Source organism: Coloeus monedula (genome assembly GCF_965178545.1).
Source record: "Coloeus monedula genome assembly, chromosome: 9".
NCBI classification, from domain to species: domain Eukaryota; kingdom Metazoa; phylum Chordata; class Aves; order Passeriformes; family Corvidae; genus Coloeus; species Coloeus monedula.
Window position 1 is genome coordinate 12,579,514 of NC_138789.1, and position 25,593 is coordinate 12,605,106.

Below are 25,593 nucleotides of genomic sequence, written 5' to 3' on the forward strand. Positions count from 1 at the left end.
TTCTCTTCCTAACATTTACCTCCTAAAAAGCTGCCTACCTACTTAAACTGAGAGAGCACACTGACAGGCTCCTTCCACAGCTATGCACCCACACCAGTATTCAAAATCCTACAGAAGCACCTGGGGAATTCCAGTAAGCATCACCTTGAAAAACTACTTTTTTTTTTTTTTTTTTTTTTTTTTTTTTTTTCAGATTCATTATATTCTAACATCTACCTGGAATTAAAATACCAAATATGTGTCAACTTAAGAAAGATACCCCAGCAGTGCCTGAATTTATGCCATCAGCTATAACAAGCCCTTGGCTACATGGGACAAAACCAGGAATACTGTAAGAGTACCACAAATAGCACCACACGGGTAGGTTCTTTTAAAAACTGAAAATTATTAAAAATCAAAGCAATGAACTACTGTATTACAGAAAACACCCACCTCTTAAGCTCATTTCTCTTTGTGACAAGTTCTTATGCAAACTTTTCCTTCTCTATTCCAGCAGAAATTTCTGCACCAAGACAGAGATACTACATACACTGATCCTTCATTTGGGGAAAAATACCATGTTTGATGGTTAAGTCAAAGCCTTAAAATAAAACAGAACAAAAAATCCATCAAAATATTTGCACCATCATTTATAATCATGACCTAATCTTTCTTTTAATACTGGCACCCTTAAGTGATTATGACAAAGACTGGTATTGCAACTGAACTTTTAGTAGTGATTACTTATTATTATTTTATTATTTTGAGACCCAGTTCTGCAAGATGCTGAGTCCTGGGAACTCAACAATGATCAGTAGTTGAGTATACTCTGGCCTTTCAATTCCCACAAATTTCATGTTGCTACACCAGGATATTGCAAGCAGCCTCTTTACTACGACACTTGGGTCAGTAAGTATTCATATATATGCGATAAGAAACAAACTAGTTCTGCCTGTATATAAATATTTAGAGAATTACTACCAAAATAAATTCATACCTGTGTCATCATACAGAATACTGCTCTTTATTACTTCTTCAGTTGAATTTACAAAGTACATTAAAAATACATAAATGAGGAGTATCTAATATTAAACATTCTACAGATTTGCAAGACTTAGCTGGAGACTTAATCAGCTACTTAGCCCAACTTTAATTGTTACTTGATAGGCTGAAAATTATGTATTTTAAGAGACAATAGTCAATTTTAAATATTGCCAACTGAGTATTTTAGCATTTAAAAATCATACTATTCCTACTCATATTGAATCAGACAAACCAAATTTCTATCAAACACCTACTAGATTTTTCTATCTGCATTCTAATTCTGAAATAAAACACATTTTAATCTTAATTCTCCAGGTTTCACTTATTTTATGGGATCATACTTTTTTTGTGATCTTGTAGAAGAGAATCTTAATTCTTAAGTTTTATGATCCTTAAAATTATAAAAGTCGTGCATAACCAATACAATTAAAGGCTACTCTGATGGGATGTGTTATAAAATACTTGTCCATACTCGAAGGGGAAAATGCCAGAAAGCTTGTGAGCAGAGTTCCATAATCTTCTAGCAAAAGCATTTTTGTAGAGAAGCATTCCTTATAGATGCTGTCACTTTGACAAAGAACATTCTTCCTACATTTCACACTGATGAAATCTTTAATTACATTTTCTTATTTCTATTCATAGTGATTTAAATATAACTGAACTATAAATCTGAAAATACTATAGCTACATTTTACTCTAAAGATTATGTTAACTCCTAAAAGGAGGATTTATTTTATAGATTTGTTTTTGATGCATAAATGAAGTCCTGAATTTAAAAAAGTAAATAAATAAGCATGGTATATAAAAGAAAAACAAAGCAAACTAAATCACAGAAATGTTTACAAATATTGATCTTAGCTTTATATACAATTTAAACTTCCACAGAATTAAGTCTTTCTTATATTTCATATGAACTGTAAATACGTGAGAATACTTTACTAAGGCTGTTTCTTCACCAATGAAAATTAAGGTCAAACTTAAACTCCAACCAAAGTAAATTCTAGATATGGATTAGCTTTAAAGAACGAGTTAAAGAGGTGCCTGACTCACTGGTTCTCTATTAAACCTGTCCACAGTATCCAGTACCTAAATATTTCTGTCCATCTGTCAGGTGCAACTTGGTATTTGTCAAGGGAGGCAGTAACACTTATGCTGACTCACAGCTCCTCGCATCACAGCACACCTCACACCGGCACCGGCACATCGGGAAATAATAGCACTGCACTTCTGCAGAAACTTGAATTTTAACTATTTTCAGTGCACCCTTACAGAGATATACAAAGAAAGGTAATGTTCACAGAAAAGTTCCTAAAACAACTCTGAGTAACAAAAATTCTTTTGAAAGATTCACTTCAAGAAAGCAGGGAGTAGGAAAAACATCAACTCCTAAACTTACTTTCAATAATTATTTAGTCACCTTTTAATTTTGATAACATTCAAGAAAAATCAAAATACATTTTTCAGGTATTAGTAGGACTTTAAAAAAATCTCTATTTAGAAAAGTAATCATCACTAGGACTGTTACACTGACAAAACATGCTTCTGAAGCCTCACTTTGATATTTAACTAATACAGATGTGTGGATTAGGAAGCAAGGTCATAGTATTGACAGATTCCAAAATTTACTCTGCTAAAACAACTGATGATTATAAACCGTATTTCAGTCTGATAGTAAAAACTATCCAAATATTAGCAAATTCAATCATTGAAAGTAGACCTGAATTTTGTCCCACATGTGCAGTATTTTTGTATTTTATTTAACATCTATGTACTCTTCACTGGCTAAATTAAATTAATATTTTCCTAATATTTCTAATCATCTGATTTAAAAACACTTCAAGTGTCCTGTTTCTGTCGTGTTCTTTACAAATATAAACAAATATAATGTGTCAAAAAGTTTCACTTCTATACCATTGATAGCTTAATTTTGTTTGTACCTTTTTCTCTCTTTTGCTTCTGTGAGGCATAAAAATCTTTCCTGTAGTGAAGAACAAATTTGTCCTCTTCAAGGACATTTCAGACCAGTTAACATCAACAAGGGTCAGTATTCAACCCTTCTTTCCAACTCCCTAAACTTTTCATTCTCATAATCAGGAGAATGCCTAAAATTTGAAATCTGGACCACCTTCCTAACTTAGTAGAAAATACAACACCCGTGAAATAGTAAGCGTACGACCAGTTTCATGAAGAATTTTCTTGTTTGGAAAAAATACTTGTTAGCACTGCAATTCAAAAGTTTTCAGATGTTACCTGCTACAAATAAAGATTGTCTTTCCACAGATGCACATGTATGGTGTCCTTTTTCATAACCCCCATCACTACTTTCAATTCTCAAACTCAGATTGCAGAACTCTGAATTTATTTATGTATAATTTGGCACCTACACCCAATTTATCTTCACTTTCCGTGCACCCAAGTGAACAAGTGTCTGTCTTATTCCAACTGCCAGCAATGCATCTTGCAATATGGTGTGAAGAAAAGTTGTTGTAACTTTAAGCACACACTGAGAACATCCTTCTCCATCTAGACGAGCTGTATTCACAGTGTGCCTCCATTCTGCCCATACTCTGTCCCTTGATGCCTGCAGGAAAGCTTTTGGTATCTCTTTCATTTCTCTCACAATCGTGTATTTCACACTGACTGCAGCAGCCAGTCTCTATACTAAGACCTCAAGAAGAAATGTCATTCACATAGAATTTCACAGGTTTTTAAGGATGATTAAAAGCTTTGCTAGAGAGAGATCTTCACAATCAGGTATTCCCTTGCCACTTCAGGGCATGAGGCAGAAATAAAAATTTCTCATGAGGGCTTCAATTTGTTTAATTTTTCAGATACAGTTTAACAAACACAATTATTTCAGGTACTAATTGCTAATGATTCTCACCAGTTTTCATACAGTCTTTCCTGGCAAAAAAAATATTACTTGTCGGCTTGCTGGAGGGTGGAGGAATAAGTCTATTACCCATTTTAATTTTCTTCCAAATGGATTGTTAAAATCAGACAGAAAAAAATTGGGTCATTTTATGCTATCCTTTTGAAATATGTTTTGGTACCTTTTCATATATCAAAAAAATTATTAGATTGTAACACACAAAAGTATCTGAGGAGTTCAGGAGTTCTGAAGGCTTATGTTTTCAGGGGCCTGGGGAACCACTGGTTTTATTTTTAACTTTACTCTTCAATATTTTACTGATTTCAAAGACAGATATTCCAAGCATCATCAGGAAGTGGAAAAACATACTGCATCACTGAAGCTCCTTAAAAAATTTGCATTCTATGATTAATTTAATAGTTCATATACTTTGCCAGGTTTATCTATGATAGACTGAAAAAAAAGAAGGGGAGAAAAGCGTGGGGACAACAAAGCTAGGGAAAATTAGAGAACTGGTCACTGAGGTGCTCTAGAAATGATTTAAATACCTTCAATCTTGCCTTTGTGGCTTTGAATCTATGTTCTTTTTTCATATGAAATTGTTTCTGCTGAAAGCACCATTCACTTTGTCCTTTGGAGAGCCTGAGGTTTCCAGTGCTTTGGTGTGAGTACCTTACTCTATATTGAATTCATAGGAATATATGTGACTATCCCCTTTTATATATATATATATTTTTAGTGCTACTTAATAGAAAATAAGGCTTTTACCTACTTTCTACAGAGAAAAAAAAAAAAAAACAACTAATCTCCTTTCTGTATCCTTTGTATTTTCCTTGCAGAAGGTAATTCAATAGTGTCTGTATCAGAGGGGATTCTCTTTCCATTGCTGACCCTAGCATGTCAATGAAATCTAATTCATAATTTCCTTTCCATGACATAAGGAAACATATTTTGTAGATCTACCTTCCAAGGAAATGAAAGATTGTATCTCTGTAAAAGATACTGCTGATGAAAAGGGGATGTCTAAGACATCTTAACATAAAACATAAATTTTAATTCACTCACAAAAGAAAATCTAGTTATTGTAATCCCAGAAGAAATCAGAAATGTAATAAAACACTGGAAAACACAAGAAAAGTCAGCATTTTTGATCTGGGAACACTGTGCCAAGGATACACAATCTTTTCAGATAGCCTGAAAGCACAACAGTTTCTGCTCCATTTATCTTTCAGCAGTGGTCTTAGCTCTTGAAGGCAAAGACACCAATCTTGTAGACTTGGAGACAGTTAGAAAATCATGTCTGTTCACACTAATCCTAGCACCCTCCCAAGCATGGGGTTTTGTTTTGTCTGGAGTTTGGTATTTTTACACTGAAGTTTTGCTTTTTTAAGGAAGTTTTTAGCCCATTTTCCTCTTAGTTAAGATTATACAGCACCTAAATAAAAGGCACAACAGTGTTGGCCTTTCTGTGCTAGATACTGAAAAAGCACACAGTATAGCCCTCAGAGAATCTAGTTAAGACCAAAAAATCGCCAACTATAAAGCTATTTTTACCACACAAAGCTGAAAAACACATTTATAATAACCTTGACTATGACATAAATAAGACTACCCTGCCCATACATTTTGGGTTTGAGTCTTCTAAGGGGAAGTAATTGAGCCATTAAGACGCTTCGTCCATGTTAACAGGATAGTGCTGTTATATTCACTTGAGCCATGTTCAGCTGCTGAACGCGCGTCCCTGAGGAAGCCAAATCCCATTGCTGCCTGTCCTGTGAAACCGACCTGCGAAACTGACCTGCACAGGCGGACTGGAGCCAAGCCAGAGCCCAGGCTGGCAAAGCAGCATCGTCTGACTGCAAAGACGCTGGCTAATGTAGGCAAAAAGAAACTCCTGGTTGCCCTTGAGAAGGTTTTCAAGGGCTCCTCTCAGCAAATGACCTTCACCTGCCTGCATGTGCACAGGCTTTCCCACCTCAGCTCACAGGTCAAACCAAGGAGACACGATAGTCCCTTGCTGCCCATGGGCCAGCTGGAGAGCACAGGTAGCTTTACCCTCACCAGGGCTCAGTCAAGCCCTGATTTAACTTTCTAGATGGAGGTGCGAAAGGGATTCCACTGAGGAAAACCCCGTCCTCGCAGCTCCCTACATCAACCCACCCTTGCCATGGTGCCAGGGGTTCTTTCGGGAGAGCGGCTCCTCCCCGCCTACAGCTGCACTCCACAGAGGAGCGGGCCTCCGCCGGCCCTGCCGGGGGCGGTAACCCGCAGTTGGGTGCGGGGCCGGGCGCTAACCCACGGCCGGGTGCGGCGTCGGTGAGGCCGCCCCTCACGGGGGCACCGCGCCCCGCAGCGGCCCGGCCGCGCCTCCCCTCAGCCCGCGGCAGCTGCCCGGAGCCCCCGCGCCGCCCCCGCGCCCCCTGCCCGCGCTCCCTCCCGGCGGCGCTGATGTCACATCCGCCGCCCGCTCCCGCGCCCGTCCAGCCGCGCTGGCTCCGCCGTCTCCCGGGCCCAAACTTTTGCGGTGGGCTGGCCGGGGGGAGGGGCGGGGTGGGACGGGGCCGCGGAGCCGCTCCGCCAGCTCGAGCAGCGCCGTCCTCGCCCCCCCTCCCCGCGCCGAGGCTGCCTGCGGAATGAGCGTCCCCCGGGCGGCTGCCGCTGCCGCCTCCACTCGGGCTCCGGCGGGCGGGCAGAGAGCGCGGCTGCTGGCGCGGTCGCTGCGGCGGGAGCGGAGTGAATGACCGAGAGGAGCGGCGCGGAGAGGCAGCCCCGGGATCAGGATGCGGGCGCCCGCCAGCATCCTCAACCTCCTCCTGCTGTCCTTGCTGGCCGGCCTCGATCCCTCCAAGGTAGGAGCCGACCGGGCGGCAAGTTCGCAGCGGCGGACCCGGCCCGCACACGGCGTATGCGGTAGCGGGCGAAGCGCTGGATAGCTCCGGGGAGAAGCGGGTGCGTGTCCTTGGCTGTCCGAGCGGCCAGGCGGGAGAGCTCGTGTCGGGAGCGGCTGGCCCCGGTTCCCGGCGTGGCGGCCGGGGCGGGGGGCGCGGTGCCCGCCGTCAGCGGGGTGCGGGCGCCATGCAGCGCGGCCCTGGGCCCCGGCGCGCAGGGCAGGGCACCGCCGCACCCCGCAGCTGCCCGCGGCCCCGGCAGCACCGCTCGCTCGCAGGAGCTGTGTCCGCCGCAGAGGGACGGGGCTGCCGTGCGGGCTGCCGCGGCCCCAGCCCGGTAGCTGTCCAGCGCAAACCAGCGGCGATCCATCCCGCTCCAGGCAAGGAGGCACTTACAGCGCTGGGTGACTGCACCAGTTCTGGGGAAGCAGCGAGGCGCTGGAAGCAGGGATCGGCAGCCTCCGACTGGAAATAAAATTGTTTAGAGTGAAACTGGAGGCGTCACGTGAAGACGCTGAATTTAGTACTATAGCCACGCTCCGGGCTGCTGCAGAGTTTTGTTATTTACAAACGTGGTCAAGTCACCAAGAGATCGCAGCTGATATTGAAATAATGATAAAAGTAAACAATAGGTTTTAGCCGTACAGCCTGGCTTTTGAAGGAGATTTCAGATTAAGTAATTTGGAAAATCGGAATTGCACTCTACCACTTACAATAATGACTGAACAGGTCTGCAGATGTCTCTAGAGCTGTATTTTATAGATGTAGAGCTTGTCTCATTTGTCTTTTTTTGTGGCATACAGTCTTGAAACTGTGAGCATTATAGAAACGTGACAAGAGAAAACATTGCTATAGTATTGCAGTCCATTACCAGTAGCAGTCCGTGCCATGTTGCCACAATTGGTATTGCATGTTGGTGAATGTCATTTTAATGATACCAGTTAGGTACCAGACAACCATGTGAGGCAATGTTCAGCTCTTCTGGCAGGTTTTTCATTTAAAATAAAGGTATTAATCATATAAAAATATGTACTGAATGTCCAACAATATGGAATGGATGCTCCTCATTAAAAACAAAAACAGAACCTAAAAAGCAATTCAGTGGAAATCTGATTTACAGCTGCAGTATTCTGACTGCTTTTCAGTCAGTAAGATACAGTAACAAAAAAGCAAAGGGGATAGTTGGATTAATAACATTACCTAAGAAATTAGTTATATCAGTTCTATTAAATAAGAGCTATTTGAAAGTATCAGGTATTGCTGTGCCTGTAAGGGGACTTATCAGGCAATGCACACACAGGAGTTTCACATCTGTGTGAATAGCAGCACATGGTCTCATTATAACTACAGGTTTCCACACACTCATTTTCTTTCTGTCTTCTGTTACCCTTAGCAAGATCTGTCAAAGAGGCTGCATAAAAGCAGGAAAAGCAAATTTGTATCATTCTCTGTTCACAGAAGAGTAAAACCACTAATGAAGCAAAAAGAGCTGGCAGAAAAATTCTTTTTAGTTCAGGCCCCAAAATAACACTGGGAAAAAATGTTCCATCTTATGTCTCTGTCACCATGCAGCACTGAAAACCAGGATGAGGCACTGGAAAGAAATGGCACAAATGAACTTTGGAAACTTTGCTTCTAGCCCTTTTTGCTGTGGCAGGCTGTGCAGAGGGCATGAAAATGGCCTTTTATTCATCACTCCTTGTGACATTTCCAGAGATATTCAGATATTCTTTCCAGGCTCTTTTGACTTTGTCAAGGGTCAGGAATAAAAAATCACAGAAGTCTTTAAGATTAGATTAAAATTAGAGCCCTTAGTCAAAATCTGTTTTTTATTGGATCTAACTGGATTTTCATAAATTAAAAAAAAGTGAGATCAAATGGATCCTACACCACATTAAATATAAAAAGGTGTAACATGGAAAATAGTAATTAAATTTTGTTGACTATGGGCAATACATCTCCATATTTCTGTGGAAAATTACATATGTTAAAAATTTTTACAACATTTTTCTAGCAAAAAAGTACAAGTTCTGAGTGCAGACTCACTTCAGAAATGGAATTAGTGCTTAATTATTTATCTTGCTTTATGCTAAATTGAAATAGAATATTAATTTTCTGCCCTGCAGGTTGGGAAGCAAATCTATGACATGAAACTAATTGTAGGAAACAACGGGATGGGAAATTCTTTCTTTTCCAGAAAGAATTGTGCAGTATGCTCATGCCTAGAAAGACAACTTTTACGTGCCCTTGCCACTCACAAACTTACTAGCTTAGGGAAATGAATCACAAGAGATATTTCCAGTATACACAATACAATTTCTAGTCATGGCCTACATAATTTTCAGGTAATAATTTATTTTATTGATCAACTATTTTAAAATAATGCCTTGGGCAGTAAAAAAAATACTACTAGGCTATCATTGAGTCAAGACTGCTGTCCACAGGCACTCTTATTATGACAGAGATACTGTGCTGAACTTACTCAGTTATTTACTGATAGTAAAGTGTTTAAGTATCGCCATCTTATGGTAAAATATGTAACAAAAATTTATATATGGTTTATTCCCCAAACTCTGAAACATTAGGATTTTATTTCAACCACAGCAGTTTACTGCCCGTGCTTTTGAATTCTTTCATTTTAAGCTCAGTATAAATTATTGATCAACTGAAGAAATTCTTCTTTAATAAATGGAAGGCAGCTCACTAATGATAAATTATAACACAGTGCTAATTACTGAATATCAATTTAAGATACTTATTAAATGCTATTTTTTTTTACTTTATTCTATTTTTTATCTGTATTTACATAGGATTTTTTTTTTCATTATCCATGATAATATATTTCATTAAAGATTTATTTCCAACAGGGTGCCTAGACATTCATCAGGAAGCCAGATACAGTGATAGGACTTGGATATAAAATTTTCCTTTCTCCTAGTCGTAAGTGCAGTATCTTGAAAGAAGGAAGTATCCAATATTAGGAAATTTCTAAGAGTTACTGCTAGATGGCATCTCTGTACTGCTTTTCTCCACCTGGATTTTTCTGTAATGACCTTCACAGTATGTAAAGTGGACTTCTTTTATAAGGGTTGCTTTGCTGACCATCACTTGATAATCACTGTGGTATGACCAAGTAAGCATTTTATAGTGTGATAAAGCTGTTCCACATAGAAATCAAGCTCAGCATTTTTCTAAGTATAGATGGCATTTTGTAAGTTTAGTTTTTGAAATCTAAATAGATCTGATAAATATGTTCATGTTTCAATGCAGTTAATGACCTTTAGGCCTTTAAATTTTATAATGGCTTTATATCCTTCATATAGGATATGTATATGCTGTTTGTTTTCCATTATTTGAATTTTGAGAAAAAATACGCCAAGTGCAATCCCAGACAAAAACTAAGTGCAGTATTATTAAGGACAGTTACAGAAAGGAACTGTGATTTATATTCATTGCATGGGATAAGAGGATGGTTGGGAATATTAACACTAAAAAATAAAAGCTGATTTGAAATCAGTCATCTATTTTGGAATGCTTAAACTTTGCATCTTTGGAATGGCTGTGTTTCTAGATTTTAAAAATCTATGATTTTCACACAATCAGACTATACAAATAGCCACTAAAATCTTTATTTTTCCCAGATTTCAAGAACTTGTCAGTAGGCAGGGTGCACTGCTTTAGTGCTGCTTAGCAATACAAATTAATTGATCCATATTGCAGGAATTTATAAGAATCCTAAGTACAGCAAAGGCTTACCACAATACACTATTGTACTGAAAATGACTCATAGGACTACAGTACACTGCAAAATTATATCTCATTACCTGCTTGGAAATTAATTTACTCTGTTTCCTACGGTATTAGTACTTAGTCAATATGAAAATCATTCCTAATTATTTAACCTCCAAGGTTTAAGAATGCTCTAAATCATTAATTGCTGAATGTGGTCAACTCTCACTTGGTGTCTTTTCTCCCGTTTCTGAGGATCATGACTCAACAGCCATTGAGGAACATCCTGTTACTGTCAATATGCCCTGGGCTCTCTCCCAGGTGTCATTCCAGTTATTTTACTCTCACTCTAGTAACTTCAGTCAATATGTAAAGACCCAAGATTGTAGTTAACACTGCTTGTTCTTCCTGCAGTAATCAATACAGTGCCTTCTAGCCTTCCAGTCCTGGGGAAAAAGGGTGCTTCATGTATTTCCTATTTATGTACACACAAAGACATCCCTCCATCATTACATTATATAAAATCACTGAAAGGTATTCATTACATCATTGTAAGTCACATATATTAAGATATTGGAAGAGAATATGCAAAAACACACACGTGAGTGACAACTGGATGAGTGCTAACTCCCCTGTATATATCAGATATCACGTGGTCTTTAAGGGCTTTTTAAAACTCTTGATGCTATGGGAAGAGGTCTTTTTTTTCTCTGGCTAAAATCCGATTCCTTTGTTGCTCATGAGTATTATGACTTCTACTCATTTGAATGCACTCAAAACCAATTATATATGGTATGCAAAATCTCAAAAATAGTTTTGTATGTATACATATACACAGACTTATCCTCACAGGAAAAAATTATTTTTCCAGTAGAGACATATTGCCTTCAGGTAACCAAGCTTCCACCTTTCTTCTATGTTTGGCCAAGTCATAAGCCAGTGAAAGAGAATCAATTCACAAAGTCTGCAAAGAAGAAAAAGCTGAAGCACAGAAGGCAACTATCAGGAACAGGAAATACAGTATTAAAGCTATTAAAACAACATCAACTCTAAAAAATTGTGTTTCTGGTTGGCTGCAGATTTAACAGTTGTGTTAAAATTTCAAGTTCAAATATGTGAAATTCATAAGGGACCTATTAAGAAATGAACAGGGAGTCTAGAGGGGGCCCAGTCTATTTGGGGCACTGAAATCCCCTTTTTCAAAACTGCAGTATGACAAAAATGCTTCAGGGCATCACTTAGGCATTCTTAGTGAATCTTGACTGAAAAGCCAGGGAAAATTCAAAAGCATTCTGTAAATCTATGCAGCAGTAGTCTGGGAAAAGTCCTCTCAAGGACCGTCTTTCACAAGAACACCAATCTATCCTACTGCTTCACTCCACAAGGCAGTAGATTTCTTGCCTGAGACCAAACCTAGAGAAAGCAAGGATTCTGTGTGCCTAGGATTGAGTATAGAATTCTTTGCATGAGTGAGAATTTGGAAACAGTGTAACAGTTACCTTACTTTCAGAGTTTCAGAAATTCTTGGATTTACCTCAGAATTCCAGACCACATCTGTTGTTCACGTGTTTTTAAACCAAGATATGTGACCCAAGCACATGGTTCTATCCACGTTAATCATTCCACCTAAGAACCTAGCCAGCAGAATTCTTAGTCCTCTAAGTCAGTAAAAAACCAGAAATGCAATAGCAATACATATTACTCTTAAAAGTGCTTTCAAATCTATCTTGGACATGACCTTAGTCTATGTCACAGCATTACTTCCAAGGTTCAGTGACACTTGTAAGCATGGACTGCAGCTTCTGATTTTTTCCTTAGTGACTCAAAGAAAACTGACCTTCTATCAGCAGCATAATCTACTAGAACACTTGAAACTATTTCAAAAACGTTACTATTTTTATTGTCTTTGTTTTAATTCCTGACGTTAAGGGGCTTTAAAGGCTAGACTTTGTTTTATTTGAAATCGAAGAATTTGTATTTCTGTCTTAAAGAGACATCAAGCAGCAAAATGTAAAATAACAAGGCACACTGTATGGATTAGTTTATCTCCATTCCATCCCTTTTGGAATAGGACTAACATATTTTTTTGTAAATAAGGAAATAACTGATGTATCAGATAAAAAAAGTTAGTATCTTTGTCTACTTAGGCACGTGTTGTCTAAAACTAGATGATGTCTAGTCTTCATCTTTACTGGCCAGCTTCTAGAGATGTTTCCTAATAACTACTTTTTCTGACAGCAGGACTGTTTCATACCAATTAACTGAATACAGCACAAAATGTGTGCCTGCTTAGGGAAGGAAACAGAGCACAAAATATTGGTGATAAAAGCAGTTGACATTGAGAAGTAACTGTCTCAATGGATACAGGAGTGTACACAAGAATTGCTTACTGAAAGGTTCATGACAGAGGTTTACAGATCAGAAAAGCTAAAGAAACAACCAGCTATATTTTTCATAAGTCGGTAAACAATCTCAAATTGGAATTTGAGTTATAGCCCAAAGTAGATTGAATACCAGGCCTATGGATATGGAGTTGTGTGAATTCTTACCCAGCTGCTTCTGTAGCTATGTCTTTTCACAAGAAAGAAAAACATTTTATGTAATTACTCATAAAATATGCAGCCCTCTTTATTTAAAACATTTTTTTCCTCAGGAGGAATTAAAGAAACTTTAATATTCTGACCTCTGTTTCAGACTTTTAAATCACTTAAGTAACTAACCTAAAGCAGCCCCAGATAACACAAATGCAGTGGTTTTCATCCTGCATTCCCCTGAAGAGCAGTCATCTGTCTGCTGCACTGCCTTCTAACCAAATCCTTGTAACTATGATTTAATGATTCTGTTTACTTATTTCACTGAAAAGCATGTATCAGTCAGCATAACAGCAGCTTAAGCAAATTCTGGAAACAAGCAGCCCTCTTCACTGCTATGGTTTTGGGAAACAGTGTTTGCATCCTCCTCAAGCTATAAAGTAACCCATAAAGGGGGCAGCCAGAACAATTGGAAAAAACTAACTCCATTCTGAGTGACAAGTGAGGGAACTCTCTTATTAAGAGCCAATCATAATATGGTGAATATTATTCTTAAATTATTGTGGCATATTATTAAAAAAGAGTTTATAGAGATCTGCATGGGCTTCCTTTCTTAGAACCACAGCTATAGGAATATACTTCAAATTGTGTTTCAGTGTATCCGTCTCAAGGAGACAACTAAGCACGTAAGTATTTTTCCAGGTATGAAATTATAAAACTATTTGAGTTTAGACTTCAGATTTAAAATTAGATTTACACAAATATGAACTTCAGCATTTAGAATACAGTAGTACTTGTGGTGACAGCAAATATTATTGATCTGAGATCTCATTACAAACACAAACCTATCACACACTTCCTTACTCATATTAAATGGGGATGTTCAGTCTCAGCCTCCCTACTACAATTATTTTTTTTCCTATTCTTTTTTTATAACCTCCTACATCTTATTTGAACTGTTTTACTTTCTTAAATAAGACTGTGCATTTTCAATATATGGTATTGGGATGTTTTTCCCAAGAAAATATGCAGAAGTCACTGTAGTTGTAACAAAATATTGTACTGAGTAACCAACAGTACATAGAATAGATGATGGTACAAAAAAGGTAGATCCAGCTGTAGATACAAGCACTCAGTTCTCAGTTCTGAAAGCCAGTGTGTGATAGGTTTGAATTTATAATGAGATCTCAGATCACTATTTTTTGCTATCATCACAGGTGTTTCTGGGCACCTGCATAAGGAATACAGATATATATGTCAGGCAGAGTAGCCTAAATGCAAAAATTGCTGCTGATCTGTTTTCCATCCTGTCTCTGAATACGTACACAATTATCAAAACACCAAAACCATATGTGTTAGCAATCTCCCGTGAGAATCAGCTTTAGCCTCAAGCAGAGAGGATGGTCTCCTGCATTTCTGAATTTTTAAAGCCTCAAGTTCCCTTCTGACTCTTTAACCTAGAGGCTAATCCTACTGCCACCTCTGCCTGCCATGTAACAGGCAGGAATTCACTGACTTCCAGATACCTCCTCAGTCTCCAACAAAAACTTCACAAGCGCTCTTGCTTTTCTTTGTGATTAATATGTTGATACTAAAATGATATGGACTTTACTATTCAACAAGCTCAACAGTATGTATGTGTAATACCATCTGCAATTAAACTAGATATGCAAAAATGTAGCTGAAAGGCAAATGAGTAAACTGGAAGCTATTCCATACTATGTCACACAAAAATTAGTTTCCAGTCTTACAGAAGTCTCCTGGCCCTGAAAAATACACTGAAACCAGATGCAAAGAATAAAAGAAGTTCCTCTAAGGTAGGAGGATATGTAAATAGTAGGAGTGGCTATGTCTTTACCTTTTTACTGAATTTTCATGTAAAACTCCTGAAGTTACATATGCACCATATAATTCTACGTTCTTTGATGTAACAGGTTCACTTATGACATCAAGAAATCTGGCAGCTGTGGCTCATACAAGGTTAAATACCTGGTTTGCATTCTAATCCTTTTCAATAGATAGGTTAAAATAATTTTTAATGACTTGCTATACTCGTTCTACAGACACTGTTAAAATAAATACTTCCATATTAGTAGATGATACAGATATATATTTCTACCTTGTTTTCTTTCCATACATCTTGCTGTGATCAGCAATCTATCCAGCACAATTCAAGAAGCTCAGATTTCTGTGCTGTAGTTGTCTTTTGCTGATCTTTGCCCTCTGGACTTGCTTTCTCATAAAGCCACACACATCTGCTGCTCAAGTTCAAGTCAATGAACGTGAATATCTTCACTGGGGTGATAGAGTAAAATAAGTGTATCCAGAGTTCTGGGTACTGACCTTGCATTTACATGTGACATCTCACAACACCAGCAATGTTCTGTCCTTCCTTTAAAACACCAAAATACAACTTTAGCCTACAGACGTGTGTGTGTGTAGATAGATATAGATATAGATATAGTTCCCCTCTTATTTGTCAATGAAAAAGAGCATGCATTTGAAGAAAATTTTGAATGGAAATATTTACTGAATCAGTGTTCTCAGAATGCCCCATTTATTTAGACCATGGTATTTATCTTTTTTAGAGACAAAGTTCTCCCTCTCTAAGGTGGTCTTTCTCGTCTCAAGCAGAAGAAAAACTCTATTGGCTAAAACACTTAGTCATCATTAAAAGTATTTCATGAAGCAATAACTTGATTTTGTGAGCACCACCAGGGATTAGATTGTGGAATTTTAGAGCTGTCAGGGAAGTAGTTTCTCATCCCCAAAATACCTTTATTTATACTTCAGTCAGTGCTACCTTTCCCCCTCTTCCTTCTCCCACTCTGAGCTTCAGAGGGCAGCACATGAGGATGACCACAAATGCCACTCATCTGTTCTTCCAACTCCTTCAACATCATCTGTGTGTGGAGGGATGTACAGGCAGATCTGTTCCTCTACTTGTCAGACTAGACAATGAAATTATCCTGGTGGCTGTGATTCACAAGGAGAAGGAATGTGTTGGCTCAATTTGAGTTTCTTCCAGCCTGAGCGAGTGGTGAAGAAACATTCTTCCTTTGGAGATTTCGAAACCAAAAGAAGACAGAATGACATGGCTCCCCTGATGTCTCTGATAAGGCTGCTGTACAAGAAGCCACCAGGCAATACATAGAGCCTCAAATTTTAATTTTTTGAGAAAATGAAGGAAAAGGGATTTTGATGCAATACTGGTAGTAGTTGAAGTATTCAAATTTGCCCAGTTCTAGATTTGTCAAGTAAGAAAGCTACATGAATGGCTAAGGTCACCACTGTTGCTTGTACAGAAGAAAAAATTACCCAGATCCTATTGGCATTCATATTATATTCACCAGTGTCTTTCAGGAATAAAATAATTTCCTCATGCTAATAGCTCTCTCCCATTTAGAAATAGCACAGAAATTAAGTAAGGTCAAGACTGGTTAGGCCAGTGGGTCCATTGTCTGTGCAAAGGACATGACCAGTTCATGTTTTCTCATATGATTCCCCAAATCACTTTTTAAAAGATGGTAAGAGTGATGGTAGTTACTGAAAAATATGCCTGATAAGCCCTAACTGCCCAGTTCTGCTGGTAAATAGACACAAGAGTGCATCTTTCCTCCAAAATTTTCCCAAACCACATGGAATTAGGTATCATCCAACACTGACATTCCCATCCTCATTAGCACTCTTGGATATATGCTATTTGTATTTTGTGATTTTCTGGTTTTAATAGCCTCTTTTACTTAAGAATGACCAATATTACCTTTTCACTTTCTAGCCCCTCTGGGCCCCTACCTTCAGAAACTGTTCTTTTAGGCAAATATTTTTGTGTTGAATTATCACTCTTTTTTTATCCATTGTCATAAATTTCTTACAGTTATAATAATTTACTGTATCATATCATCTGTGTTTTCCCAAACCAATGATGCAGATTTTATGAAACTAATAAATGGGATATTTTTCTTTTCTAGCACATCTGCTTCCTCTGCAAAAAATCTGCCAGCATTAGCCAATTTAATACCAAGGTCCTTAGGCTTCTGCTTTCTTCTCTCTCCAAAATGCTGATTGTTATCCTGTACCCACACACTTCTTGTTTGCAATCTTGGAATGCTTTCTGACTGGCTACGTCCCTTAGAGATTCCCCTAACAGCCAGGGATTTGTGTTTGGCATTCGGTTTTCTTTAGAGGATGCCTTCTTTTACCTGCAATCTTTTTGATACTTTTTGGTTTTGAGAGATTAAGAGTTTTGCTAAGTTTCCTTCTGTATTATTTCATATGCTAAATTTTGTTATTTCTATTTTCTTTACTAATAATTGAAATTAATTCCTCTGAGCTACAAATAAGAGCATGTCAAGCCAAATTCTCTGTTTACCTAGGAAAAATATCCCAGACTTAGATCAATTCACATGATTGTGGTTCATGCCTCATATATGTTTGATTTTACTTAAGAGTCTGTAACAGACTGATCTTGTAACTTGTTCATTGGACTGGGAAGACTTTCAGCTATCCTTCCAAGGGCATATATCCAAGTTCTGGATCAGTTATTCCCATTAGTATCAGTTTAATTAAAATGCTTCACGTCAGGCATTGGGCAGGGCAGGGCGTGGAGGCAGGGAGGTCAAAGAACCTACCACAGCCTAAAGGAGCCATTTTTTATATATTTACTGTTTTGGGAAGGCTTTTTATAACACAAGTCTGTTGGAACAAAGTATTGACTGTAACATGAGGAGCTAATGATCATCACACCTACCACCATCAACTTAGACATTAGGTGAAGAAATATTTTAAATAATCTACTTGGTTATTTTAATCTTTTTTAAAAATAATATCCCGTCAGACCATTCACATTTGGTGATCAGTCATATTACTTCAGAGTCTCTGCATTTTCCACTGAATTCTTTGAATTCAGAACATTTTAAGATTGGCAACATCCTGTTAGAGACATGTTCACACCAAACAGAGCATGGCAACATCCTGTTAGAGACATGTTCACACCAAACAGAGCATGTCCTCCCCTTCTCTGGTCAGTAGGGCTTTGCACTTCCATTTTCATTAGGACCAGCATACTCAGACCCACAGGCACTGATGCTGAAGGGATTCTTGCCTGACAAAATCACAAGGGTGATTCCACAGTATAAGTGAGTGCCATGGTGTCTATTCTACAAGACTCTGCTTGGAGATCAACTTGAACAGTAACTGGCTGAAAGACCAAAGATAGCACTGGAGGTAACAGGAACTTCAGAACAAACTCTTAAATGCCTGACTATAAATGCAGGCTATTTATAAATGCAGACTATAAATGCAGACTATAAATGCAGGCTATGCCACTGCTGACTCTTAAAAGTGAGCTCTAAATCCAACTCAAAGCTGTATGCAAGACCACCTGCACTGTTTGCCTTGAGAAAACAACTTCTGTTGTCACATGGCACCAAAATTGTTTGGTTTGAATTGTGTCATGTGAAACAATACATAAATTATATAAATGCACAAGATACAAGCCTTACAGGATAAAATGCAAAGTCTGTCTCAAATGAACAGGCTGTGAAACTGAGAGTTTGTGATGAAAAGAAGAATGAAAGCAATAAGCTAAATAGTGGACATATTGTGAAAAATGGACATATTGTGAAAAATGTACTAGGTACTCTGAAAAATGCAAAGAACGGGCTTAGAAAGGGAAGATAAGAAATCCAAATGATACAATGGGAGATTAGAATAAATAATTGTACTGGGAACAGCCTGAAAACACTGAAAATGGAAATACCTGAAAAAACTTGCTAACATCTAAAGACTATTTTGTATTTCATAAAGGCACTGACCTATTAAAAAAATAAGACTAATGGTACCCAAGTAGATTGGGACTGGGATATATTTCATGAAAAAATGCACTGCTGAGTGCCTAAAGAAAGCCCTATGACTATACCTTCCTCTGCCCATCCATCAGTTGTGAATTAGAATGCTACTGTACCTTTGGTCAGCAGGCCTGTGCCCATCAAAGGTCACGTGGACAGAAGATTATTGTGAACAAGCACATCAGTGCAAGATGCATATGAAGAAAGTGAGAATGAAAAAGCAAATTTTTCAATATTCATATTTCTTAACACACTGCCCTCAGTAGATGGGAAAGAAAACAGAAGTAAAATCTTCCACAAATAGTTGTTCCAAATTTTAAACAAACGTAGGTCCAAAATTGTTTGTACTACTTTCCTATCAAGCAAAATCAGTGATGAAGCAGAATGTTAGGTGAATACTATAATTTTGAATACACATTTATAATTTATACTTGCATTTATATAAGATAACAAATTTTGTGTGCTCACTTAAGAAATACCAGTATATTTATGGCTTATCAATCCAAAGTTGCTCAAATTTTAGCATTCAGATTTGTGAATTATTCATAAAATAGCTGTGCAGTAGAAATTATTTATAGAAATGTTGCTGAAAATAGCACTCTTTGTAAACTGATTCTAGTAAAAGAGAAAGCTAATTTTGTTAAATTGTTTAGATCAAATTATCTGCTTAGCCTTATTATTGAGTATACAGTGCAGTCTATTTTTAACTATTCAGTGGGGCCCTCAGCACTTCTCAGAAGAGTGAGATAAAGCCTAACACATTTCACTGCTGCTGTTCTGGAGGCCTGCTGTGAATATGCAATTATGAATGGATTCAGAGTGTGAATTTGCTTTGAACTGTACTGTCTTTTATTGTGTTTCTGGGAACTGCTAAGCCATCCTGTTCTGTTTCCATCCAGAGTTTTGTCTTTTGAGGACATCATACACTACTGCAGAAGAAATAACAGGTATCTTCTATATGAGAAAGAGTAAGCAGAGCAAACAACATGACTGCTATTATGGGATTCACATGGGATTTGTATAGTACAATCTCAAGACAATAGATTTCCTTATTCTGTAGCTAGAAAGAGAATATGTTGGAGTCTGAGGTACAACTTAAATGCCTCAGGGGCCCTAGGGGAGTGTTTCTGCACAAGGACCCATGGAGTTGCAAACACTATCTGCACTGCAGCAGCGAAGCAGTGGCAAAGACTGAGGACTGACTTATGGCCATATCTCTGGTCTCTGAGAAATGCTGCAGCCCCTGAGCACTGTCAGAAGTCAGAAAAGTTAAACCAGTTGAGGATCTGACCCTAACTAAATTTCTAGTTGTAATTTTGTGGTGTTGCTGAGTCTAGAGTGATCCTGCCATCCCCAAGCCAGTAATTACTGGCTATGCCTGGGCCTGACATCTGCACAGCACTAAAAAGTTAGAGAGATAAGCCAAAATCTGGCCACCATTATTTAATATCCTTGCCCCCATTTTCTTTCTTTCCTCCTCCTCACTAAAGGAATCGTAAGCTGAAATAACAAGAAATTTTTTGCATCATTTCTGTCACCAAAGGTTCTCGGAGAAGTCAGGGTGAGTGAGGACCCATTCTAGTGCCGGTAAGAAGACTATTTTCTGTGTAGTGGAATTCTCAATTGCCTTTTTTCCTCTCCTTGAAAGCTTTTTAACAAAGAAAGTCATGCTGCTATTTACTCCTTGTTCATCATTAACTAAATAAAACTCCATAAATATTTCATTCTGGTAAAACCTTAATATTCAAATAAACCAACATACTCCAGCAAACATGTTCATTATTACAGATTACTCTGAGTTGATTGGGCACATATAAAGATTTCTATTCCCCCCTAAACAATAGGGGTTTTTTTATTATGTTTGGAAAAAAAAGAAAATCATCCTGAGTGGCTTCCTTCTATTTGTCTGGTGAACCAGTGACCAAAGGCAATGTCCAGAGAATGAAATTGTGACATCCTTTACATCCTTAGTGGTGTAAACTAGGTACCGTACTGAGGACAGTCACTTCAGGGTTAGTCCTAGATATCACAAGACACAGTGTGCTCTATAATTTTTGAGAAGACAGATGCAGTTGCATAATACAGTGACATTTAATGCTTAAGAGTCATCACTAGCAGCCACCTTAAGGTACACTCAGAACTGCATTTCATGCACAGAAATGCTTATGGAACTAAACGTTATTTATATTCAGTATTTTGCTCATCATTTTTCTATTTGTTATCATGCAGACACTGTTTCATTTTTTGCTAACACCAGGACTGGATACCTATAAAACACAGATATGGTGGTTTGAATTCACACTTCTGGGGGTTTTTAAAGCTCAATTTTCAGGGATTAATTTGAGAACAGTGCAATAGCAGAGTGTGAAAAAGGGAATGGTTCTATTCTTCTGTACATAGTGATAGAGAATTTCTTTTACTATGAACACTTGTAACCAAGTAATTATGTTTGGTAAAGAGGCAATATGGAGCAAAATTCTTAATCCTTATCCTGTCTGAGTAAGAATTTAGGGATTTAGCTCTGCATAACAGTTGCTTCACATTATTAGTATATGATTACCTTTACCCTGTGTAATGGTGAGAGAATATGTTGTTACCCAGTGTTTGGAGTTTATTGTACACAATCTAGAAACAAAGTGCATTTATGTGATGTTGTCTCACACATGTATTTATATTCTCCATACATTGTGAAATAGCATATAAATGTGCTATTTCCTCATACACAAATTATCTTTTAATTATACCAAATCTGCAGCTCACAGGCTAGATTTCAGCACCAGCTATTCAATTACAATCAGTAGATGTGACTTCCAGTTCTGCCTCCCTTGCTGTCACTCCAGGGTTGTAGCAATTTAACTGTAGGTTCATATCTGTGACAAGAACACACATTCTTCTTATCACATAGAAAGTAACAGGATTTTAGAACTCCTCTTTGTTGCTAGGCTGGACTGAACACATTAAAATATTATGACATCCTTAGATTAAATTCCCTGTCTAAATCAAAATCATTTTTATTATCAAAGAGAAATTAAGGAGAAATTTGAAACACAATGAAATGGAAAATAATTCAGTCAGACTTGTTCCAAACTTAAATACTTAATGTCTTTCTGTGAATTCAGAAAGAATTCTTCGGTTGACCAAAGAACCCAAGCTTGGATAACCTACAATTAACCCATGTGAAGCAGTGTTGTGGAGTCCCTCTGAGAAGCTCCCATGGCACTTAGGAGATGGCTGATTAACTGCACTGCTGGGACAGCTTCCCCTCCATGGAGTTTCCACAGCATGCCTATCAGGAAACCATCACTGTACAATCAGTCTACTCCTTACTGACTGAACCTCCAAAGATGAAAGTGCAGTAGAATTATTTGCCAAGTGACACAAATTGATCCCTTGTCCTTAATAAAAATTGTGTTCCAAAACCTTCAAGCTTTTCTAGCATGCAGAGTACAACTCATTCCCAGATGAAGTGAGACCATTCTTTCCCTCTTTATAAACTTGTAAAGAAAGCCTTTGGAACCTATATAGGTCATCTACCTCCAAATTACGCCCTGGGGATACAATTCTCAGTGATCATTAGATTGGTTTACTATTATATGAACAGCACAAAGAAAGAATTGTTTCCCCCTTTAATCCAAAGATGTTAATTATTGCTATTAATAAAAGAAAGTATTTACTATTCTTGTCACACTGCCTCATTTGCAATGGCTGATTATCTTGGGAAGAGAATTGTTTTTGTATTCCTCCCTATTCTGAAATTCTGTGTAGCTCCCTGTGGGAAGAACAAAAGAAGAGGACTCATTCTTCCTCAGCAGTCACACAGCTGATCTCACAATATGATGCTGAGTTCATAATGCTTCCAAGTGTTTACCAAAATAAAAGAGAGAATGCTGTTTGTTGTGTTTAACTTCAGATTATGCAATTTCAGGAATATATGCTCCTGTACCAATGAGAGGAGGGAAGGACTGATCCAGAGCTCAGTTTGGTTTTAATGTTTCTTTCTCTTTCCATTCTTACTCCTTCCCCGTTTACAAAAGGAATAATGTAGAAGAAAAAGTATTTGTAAAGGGACACAGGAGGGACCCTTCCTTTGTTCACTTTGACACTTATTTGGCATTTATTTTATCTCATTTTGGCAAAATTACATTGCAGCTGTCTGGAAGTGATATTTAATCTATTATGAACTCTGCATGAAGTATTTTTAGATTTGATTTTGGTGAGCCTCCTCTTAGTAAATTATTTCTAATTCATATGAGTTGCATGAACCCGAGAGCTCCATTAACCTTCATTATGCCTTCTCCTCACTTCATAGTCTGAGCTCACATACAAACACAAAGGAAAGCTCTAAATGAAACAGTGTCTTAAAAAAGATTCCAAACTTATGAAACAAACTACTGATTTAAGGAGGCACAGCTACCTTATCTATGCTAAGGTCCCACCATTGTTGTGTTTGACTGGTTTTATTGGACCAGAGCCTAATCAATAGTTTCTGACAGTAACCTTGCTTTCTTGTCAGCTCAGAAGAGCTCGTTTTCTGTCCTTCTGCTGCCCTCTAAAAACATCCTTCATTTAAACAGTATTTTGAGGGATCCTATCCCCCCACTTTAATCTCAAATGAAAAGCAAAAAAGTCTCTCAAGTACTTCAGAATTTTTTCTCCTTCCCAGGTCATTCCCTTCACCCAGAAACAAATCTTGTGCTACCTACCTTCATCAGAACACTCACAGAATCATAAAAGATAAACTAGAAACAGAAGCTTGAAAATGTATTCCTCCAAAACAGAACAATTTAACATACTTGCATCATAAACTCTTAGCCCTGCATCATCCTAGAAATACAACTGAAATTTGAGTGCTTTATGTTGACAGATGGTGTCATAAGAGCATTTTCCGAAAAGTGAAGTGAATACATTTATCTCAAACTAAGAATTCAGGCCATGCAGCTCTTCCCTTTTGCTCTAAAGTCTTCAAAATCAGTGAATTTATCATCTGAGCATTACAGAGTTCTCAGTCCTCCTAATTTGTAACTATGCATTGAGCTGGCTGTTGGAATGTGCAGGTGTGATTAAGCAGATCTAAATACTGTGCTATGGAAAAGAAAGAAAACAGTTGATCAAGTTAGTGCTTGATCAACAAATTATATGTGGCCTGTAGTTCAAGAATGTTATTCTAAAGATAACTGGCATACCTTATGTTCCCCTTTAGGCTTTATATCACTTCCAGTTCATTAACTCCTTTGTTAGTGTTGTCTCAGTTATAAAGGATGGTAGCTTATATTATGTCTTTTAAAAACATGGTCCAAAGAAGGACTTTCCCCTGGATTCCTTGGAAGGTTTCTTAGAGCCCTTCTGTTTCAGCTGACAGGATGGTGCTTGTATTACAACAGCCTGAGCCTCCCTCCTTCAGCACTGGTCAAGGTCTGGGTTCAGAAAGTAGGGGTGTTGCTGTCTTCTGGAAGTGCTCTTCTCTTTAGTATAGGACAGGACACACTTGCCTGGAAAGGTTTAGCTCAGTGCTGCTATTTCAGAAACCCACTAAAACACCAGTATCTGTGAAGTCAATGATACTTGGTCATTGCAAGTAGCAATGTACTGATTGATGGAAAATATGACATTTTTATGAATTCATATTATATTTTGTAAAACTCTTTTAAAAAGTTGCAGTACAGATTCCTCAAATCTAAGTGCCCTTTTCAGTGAGTAATCAATAATTTACATACTACAAGAGCAGAGGCAGAACTCGTGTTCAGAGTCTTACGCATAATCCTTTAGGTATAGCATATCCATGAATCTGTATCATGAGTAGGCAAAAATAAGTGCTGAAATAACAATCAGTAAGGTTCCATAAAGTGAAATATGAGGTTTTCTCTCATAATTTCAGGGATTAAATAATCAATTCATACAAAAAATTCTCTACAGTTGTTGATTAGAACAAAAGATATTTTGCTGGATCATAAAATTTTTTATTCATACTTACATTCCTTTGTGCTTCAGTAAAACTAAATCAGTCTAGGGTAGTGTAATTCTTCCATGCATGGAATAAAAACCATCAAAAAGCACCACTGTACATAAGATTTTCAGTGATATATGCACACTCCTTTACTACTGATAAGGAACTCAGGAGAAACAGTAACACACCAGTCCTTTTCTCTTAAATTTGTATGTCAGTACTAGAACCTGGCATTTGTGCTGCATTTTCCTAAAGATTACAGGTTTGCCTTTCAGGAACCTCTGACATGTATCCAGTAAAAACACCCGAGAAGGACTGACGTGGTTATAAATCTCTTGCTGCTACAGCCTTGGAGTTGCCAGGAGTCCCTGCTTATCACAGCATAACCCAGAGCTGAGTGCAGCCCATGATGCCAACAAATGTCTTAGAAGTCCAGGAAGAAAGACAGTGCACAAGAGAGTCATGTAATCCAGAGAGCTCTTCATGCTCAGACATCTTTTCTCAGCCAGTGCAGGACAGCTAGAAGGTCCCAATGCGTCCTAACACAAACCAGAAAGCTCCTGGTTCTTGATTTATGTCAGCCTTCACTCTTACACTTCTGTCCTGCTCTCCCTGTGAAACAGCTCAGTTTTCAGCTGCAGTAATTTTCTTTGGCAGACTGTTAGTGTATTACCCAGTAGGAACACCATACTAGACTGAGGAAAAGTCTTTTGAAAGGATCATTATAGAATGAGGAATAAAGAATATTACCTTGTTG

At 38.1% G+C, this 25,593-nt stretch overlaps 1 protein-coding gene across 1 annotated transcript in view; it reads left to right on the plus strand.

The window, feature by feature from the left end:
- Positions 1–6,614: 6,614 nt before the first annotated feature.
- Positions 6,615–25,593, plus strand: part of OLFM3 (olfactomedin 3) — a 54,614-nt gene continuing 35,635 nt past the window's right edge. The window contains exon 1 of the mRNA XM_082287662.1: positions 6,615–6,744. Coding sequence (XP_082143788.1) covers positions 6,676–6,744 — 69 coding nt within the window. The 5' untranslated portion in view covers positions 6,615–6,675. The remainder of the gene's footprint in view (positions 6,745–25,593) is intronic.